This window comes from Pseudorca crassidens, chromosome 6 (genome assembly GCF_039906515.1).
Source record: "Pseudorca crassidens isolate mPseCra1 chromosome 6, mPseCra1.hap1, whole genome shotgun sequence".
NCBI lineage: Eukaryota > Metazoa > Chordata > Mammalia > Artiodactyla > Delphinidae > Pseudorca > Pseudorca crassidens.
In genome coordinates, this window is record NC_090301.1 from 21,347,627 (window position 1) to 21,354,452 (window position 6,826).

General features: G+C 42.7%; 1 protein-coding gene across 1 annotated transcript in view; it reads right to left on the reverse strand.

Annotated features, from left to right (window-relative positions):
• The window catches only part of XRCC5 (X-ray repair cross complementing 5), a 98,120-nt gene that overhangs the window by 91,126 nt on the left and 168 nt on the right, over positions 1-6,826 (reverse strand). The window contains exon 2 of the mRNA XM_067740669.1: positions 1,964-2,077. Within this exon, the coding sequence (XP_067596770.1) occupies positions 1,964-2,077 (114 nt within the window). The remainder of the gene's footprint in view (positions 1-1,963; positions 2,078-6,826) is intronic.

The window sequence follows — 6,826 nt, forward strand, 5'->3', positions numbered from 1 at the left end:
TTGGGAGGGGATACACAAGGAGCTTTAAGTTAACATTTTATTTTTTAAGAAAAAAAAAGAAAAAGAAATCAAACAAATATAGTAAAACTTTAGGGCTGTTGTAGTTCTAGACAATGGGAAAACTGCTTTCCATCATATTATTCTCAGTTTGCTTCTTTTATGAAGCATTCCATAATGAAATATGAAAACAAGAAACAGCATGCGACACCAAAGGCAGCCCTGTTCCCACCTACTTATTAACAGAAGCCTTCTGTATCAGTAAAAAGAACACTGCATGGGCAGAGGATGGAATTCTGTCATTCTTCACCTGTTTGGTCTGTTAAATTCCCCAGTCTGTTAACAACTCCAGCTGCAACTGCCAGTTGTACATGGAGGGAAGGTCCCAGCTGCTGGGGTTCAAATATTTCCAGCACACCAGTGCGGCAGGCCAGCTAGAATTCTAGCCGCCTCCCGCACAAGACTTCATCTTAAGGCAAGGTAATCTTGTTCGACAACAAAACCTCAGTCAGGAGAGGGGAGGAAATTTGAATGCAGCATGGGAGCGGCACCAGGTTTTGTCTCCCGGCCTTCCCGATTTCACTTCAACTCCCATGCGAGGGGCAGAGCCAAAAATAAAAACTGAAAGCACTGTTTCCCTTTTTTAAAAAAAATCTATACTACGTTCGGGCACAGCAGCACTACTTGAATACAGCCAACACAGATTACGATAACCAAGCATGGGGTTAGAAGCATCCTCATTTTCTTCGAGATGTTAAGGACTCCAGGTTATCAGAACTTGTAAAAATCTAGGATGACAGGTGGGAGGTAACAGTGCCCAGTAGAAAAGGCAACACCCAGAAAAAACAGCAGACGTGGCCAGAGGAGTAGTGAATGAAGGACTTCATGGACTTCGCAAAAGTAGCAGTCAGACCAGGTAGAAAGGGCAGAAATTAATAATAATGGTAGTAGTAGTAGTAATGATAATAAAAACACATACAGCATTTACAATACGTCAAGTACTAAGTACTTTATCTTAGAGATATTCACTGAGGCACCGTGGTAGAGAGTCTTCAAGACGGCCTCCATCTATTCCTTCTCTCCCTGTATTTGGAGGCTACCCCTTAAAACAATAGAGGACTCTAATTCCCGCCCCCTCCCCACCCCACTGAATGTGAGATAGCTTAGCGACCTGATTGACTAATAGAAGGCAGTGGAAATGACCTTCTGGCATTTCTAGAGGTAGGTCATAAAAAGCCACATAAGCAGGTCTCTTAGAATACCCACTCTTGGAACACTCCTTTTTAGAACCAACTGCTATACTGTGAGCATCCCAAGCTACATGGAGAGGCCGCAGTTAAGTGTTCTGGGCGACAGCCCCAGCTGAGCTCACAGCCCCCAGAAGGCATAACTACCAGCTCCAGGGGTGAGCCACCTTGGATGTACGTATAGCCCCACCGAGCCCTCAGGTGACTCAGCGCCAGCCACCGAGTGAGCACACCTGCACAAGAGGCCTCAGAGAGAACCACCCAATCACACGCCCAGTCATCTCACAGAACCGTGAGATGATTTTTTTAAGGTCATTTAAGACACTAAGTTTGGGGAGGGTAGTTTGTAACCAGTAAACGATAACTGGAATAGGCACAAAGTAGTTGAAAGACTTATTCAAGATTGCAAAGTTAGTCAGTATCATGGCAGAGCAAGGATTCAAACCCAGGCCATCTGGCTCTAGAGTTTACATACTTAAACATCACATTGCCTCTCGCTTCTGATAAAAGTTGTAATATCCAGTGGAGGAGCCAAAACGAGAAAAGATAAACATATCAGCCTCCAGTGGTAGCATGTGAGTACATGTAAGAATAACCCCTCAGCTTCCCCAGAACACTGAGGGTGGACAACATAAAGAGGCTGGCATCTTGCATTATTAAGTGGAAGCAACAAGCAGTTAAACCACGAGTTACAAGCTCAAGACCAATGTGAATCTTACCTGTCGCTGCACAAACATGGTCACCACCTTCTTTGCTAGTTCAAATGGGGATTCTTCACCAGGAACCGAGTTACTCATGGCAAAACGCACATCCATACACAACACCACAGCTGCCTGGAAAAAAAGTCCCAAAGAACATGTGAGAAAATGTTATTAATGGTCATTAAAAGAAGAAAAAGAGATGTCCTTTACTTATTTCACCCATAGACATTCAGGGTATGCATGATAAAGGGAAGGGAGGTGTTCTACTTAGAGAGTGTATGTAAGGCACATAAATTTTCACTATGGAGAAATTTTAAATAGTCCTGATATTTCCTGAAAGCTAGAAAGTATCTGCCAGGACAGGAGCATGCTCCAAGTAGCTGCTGTTCCTCTGGCCTGAGCCTGAGCACAAATCCATGGGGAGTAGATCTGAAAACAATCTGCAGGCTAGAGCTAAGTCCAACCCAGCTGAGCCCAAAATATTCTACATCAAACCAAATGCAACTGATATGCTGACCCACAGTATGAATACAGATGCTTTTGTTGTAAGCCACTGACTTGGGGTGTAGTCTGTTATAAAGCATTTTGGTGGCAATAGGTGACTGTCACAATCTATATATGCTAAAATGATACACTCCAATAATTTGAATCAGTTTGTAAACTGGGAATCTAAAGTGAAGACTAAGACACCAAATCCATTCTAGTAGGGGACACAGACACATAAATGATACCAGCACAATATTCCATGACCGAGGTATACAGTGGACACTAAGAGAGCACACAGGAGGGGCATCCACCCAAGGCTGGTGGAAGGGAGAGAGGACGGATAAGGAGGCTAAAAAAGCCTCCTGGATATGATCCTTGGGTGAACCTTAAAGAATGAGTAGGCAGAATGGGAGAAAATACTTGCAAATGAAGCAACTGATAAAGGATTAACCTCCAAAATATACAAGCAGCTCACGGAGCTCAATACCAAAACACCAAACAACCCAATCCAAAAATGGGCAGAAGACCTCAACAGACATTTCTCCAAAGAAGACATACAGAGTGCCAACAAACACATGAAAAGATGTTCAACATCACTAATCATCAGAGAAATGCAAATCAAAACCACAATGGTCATTATCAAAAAAATCTACAAACAATAAATGCCGGAGAGGGTGTGGAGAAAAGGGAACCTTCCTGCACTGTTGGTGGGAATGTAAATTGATAGAGCCACTTTGGAGAACAGTATGGAGTTTCCTTAAAAAAACTAAAAATAGAGCTACCACATGACCCAGCAATCCCACCACTGGCCAAATACCCTGAGAAAACCATAATTCAAAAAGACACATGTGGGCTTCCCTGGTGGTGCAGTGGTTAAGAATCCGCCTGCCAATGCAGGGGACACGGGTTCGAGCCCTGGTCCAGGAAGATCCCACAAGCCACGGAGCAACTAAGCCCGTGCGCCACAACTACTGAGCCTGCTCTCTAGAGCCTGTGAGCCACAACTACTGAGCCCGTATGCCACAACTACTGAAGCCCTCGTGCCTAGAGCCCGTGCTCTGCAATAAGAGAAGCCACCGCAATGAGAAGGCTGCGCACTGCAACGAAAGAGTAGCCCCCCTCGCCGCAACTAGAGAAAGCCCACACACAGCAACGAAGACCCAACGCAGCCAAAAATAAATAACTAAATAAATTTATTTTTTTAAAAAAAGGTACATGTACCACAATGTTCATTGCAGCACTATTTACAATAACCAGGACATGGAAGCAGCCTAAGTGTCCATCGACAGATGAATGGATAAAGAAGATGTGGCACATATATACAATGGAATATTACTCAGCCATAAAAAGGAACATCACTGAGTTATTTGTAACGAAGTAGATGGACCTAGAGTCTGTCATACAGAGTGAAGTAAGTCAGAAAGAGAAAAAGAAATACCATATGCTAACACACATATATGGAATCTAAAAAACGGTACTGATGAACCTAGTGGCAGGGCAGGAATAAAGATGAAGATGTAGAGAATGGACTTGACGACATGGTCGGGGGTGGGGAAGCTGGGATGAAGTGAGAAAGTAGCACTGACATATATACACTACCAAATATAGAATGGATGGCTAGTGGGAAGCTGCCGCATAGCACCGGGAGATCAGCTCGGTGCTTCGTGACGACCTAGAGGGGTGGGATAGGGAGGGTGGGAGGAAGGCTCAAAAAGGAGGGGATATAGGGATATATGTATACATATAGCTGATTCACTTTGTTGTACAGCAGAAACTAACACAACATATAAAGCAATTATGCTCCAATAAAGATGTTAAAAAAAAAAAGAATGAGTAGGAGTCCGTCATGTAAACAAGGGCAGTTTTAGGCAGAGGAAACCACATAAATACAGACACCTGGTCACTGGCTAGCAATCATGTATGTAGGGGACTAAGGAAATAGGGCAAACGTAAACTAAAAGTAAAATGGATACATGTAACGTTTTGTATTTGGCAACCAAGGTTTAACTGAATTGGGTTGGAGACCTGAACAAATAGCAGTCAATTTCAGGGTGGATTATAAAATGACATTATAAAATGTCACCAGTACGACATGGCTACAGGAGTACATTCCCCACACCTACCCCATTCCATCCTCCAAAATATTTTCAGTCCTATCAATGGTGTAGTAAATTTAAGGAAGGAAAAGACAGGTTTTATGGTTTAAAAAGAAAACAAAACTAAACTAGATCCCAGGAGACCTGGGATCCAGTCCCACCTTTATCACCAAGTAGCTAAATTCTTGGGCATGTAACTTAAATTCACTGTTAATTTGTGGAGGCAGGAAGCAGTTGTTGGACTAGATGAGATCTAAGATATTTTCCAGAGTTAACATTCTTTGACATTGACTGACAGTCTCACCTGTGCTTTGTACTGATCAGACCACACTTAACAAACGGTGAGCAGTTCTGATCATCACATCTTATGAGAAACACTAATTACAACTGAACGTGAAATGAGCAGATTAGAGAAGGATCTGGAGAATACGTGACCTAAGGAACAGGTAGGAAAAACTGGTTATTTGAACCAGACGAGAAGATTTAGAGGAACCTGACTGTTATCCTCAAATAGTTGACAGCTGTGTTATAAAAAGCTCCACGAGATAATAGGATCAACAGATGGAAGCTATAGAGATTGATCTGACACCATATTAAGGGAGAAAAAATAATATTTAGAAGTAATAAATGAAAGAACTACTGTTTTCTGAAGCAATGATCTCCTGAGCCTAAAACTGTTTGAAAAACCTAGATGAGCTCCTATCAGGGACGTTATAGATGATCTCTAATTTGGTTACATCTCAGGCAAGGCAAAACACGGAAAGGAAAGACTATTTAAGTTTTCCCCTAGTTTACAAAGAATTAAACATAATGCATTAATATTAAGAGAGTTCTAGATTATAAATAGTATGTTTGAAGAAAGGGTGGTAAAAAACTACAAAATTCCTTTGAGAATAAAATTTACATCCCATAGTTTCAATGCTCTGAGCATAAGAACCTTTAAAAAGTTAAGAGTCCCCAAATACGCTGCTGCACCTATTTAATATATGTTCATAAAAGCTACTTTTATGAACAAAAAACTCTAAATCAGAGGACTAAAGGTCCTTTGCCAGGAATCAGGTATCCAAAAAAATGGCATCAAAGGGTTTCACAGTATGGAAGTTCTTATCTGGAAGCAGAAGAATGGTCTACGTAATACCGCAAGCTCCCTTCTGGTAGCAGGAAGAAAACCAGGAGAAAGAAATTGAGCAGCATGGCAACCCTTCATTTAAACACCGAAGCAATACAGGCTATTAGAATTCTGCTGCAAGTCCACCTGCCATAAACAGCTGCTTCATTAGCGCTGAAAGTTTTCAGCAGCTGAAAGGAATAAAGGAGGTGAGTGGCATATGTTCATAATCATTTTAATCAGCATTTCCGTATGGGGAGTGGAGAAGACTAGGGATCAGCTGCTCCAACTCCTATCTTGTTTATCTGTATACCAAATGCCTAATAAAGGGCCTAGTTTTGAATAGATGGATGGATAGACCGATGGATGGATGAATGAATGAACAAGTCCTTGGAACACACCTCCCTCTAGAGACCCTTCAGAGACAACTACCACGCTCTGCCTATATTGAAAATGCCATTTTAAAAACTGATCATGTTATTAACCTGGGTCACTGAGGGTCATAGATTCCTAGCAAGAGAGACATTCTCCCGGACTCTGAAAGCTGAAAGCCTGTGTTCAAATTCAGATTCTACCACTTGTGGACTGGGTGACCTTGGGCTAATCACTTCACTTTCTTTAGGTCTCGGTTTTCTCACCTGTAAATTGGGCATAAAAGTTTTCAACTCATGGGCTTGTTGTGAAGATTAAATGAGACCGGAATAAAGCGTTAGATCAGTGCCTCACCAGAGTAAGCTTTCGCAATAAATGCGAAATATTAGATTATTATAGAGGTAATAAGACGTTTTACATTTCAAGTTATTTTACTCAATCCTTCTCTTAAGTTTTACAGGCCTCTGGGATTGGTTCGTTTCGTGGCTAACTTCCATTCTCACAGATTTTAAAAACCCAGATTCAGAAGTAATGGAGGAGTCGGGGGTAGGCTGGGATAGAGAGGTACGGAGGGGAGGTCCGAGTGGGATGGAAAGCAGGATGAGGACCGGTGGAGAGGAAGTGGGAGGATGGAAGGGCTGAGTAGGCGACGGGGGTGGGGAGTGCGCGAGGCTCAAATTCCCGCCTTAAGACACCAAATCGCCAGCTTTTCTCACAGCGCAACCCTCGACCCCGGCCCTACTGATCCAGCCCACCACCGGGATCTCTCTTCCTCACTCCTTGGCACCGCCGTGATCCCATGATTCCTGCTTCTGGACC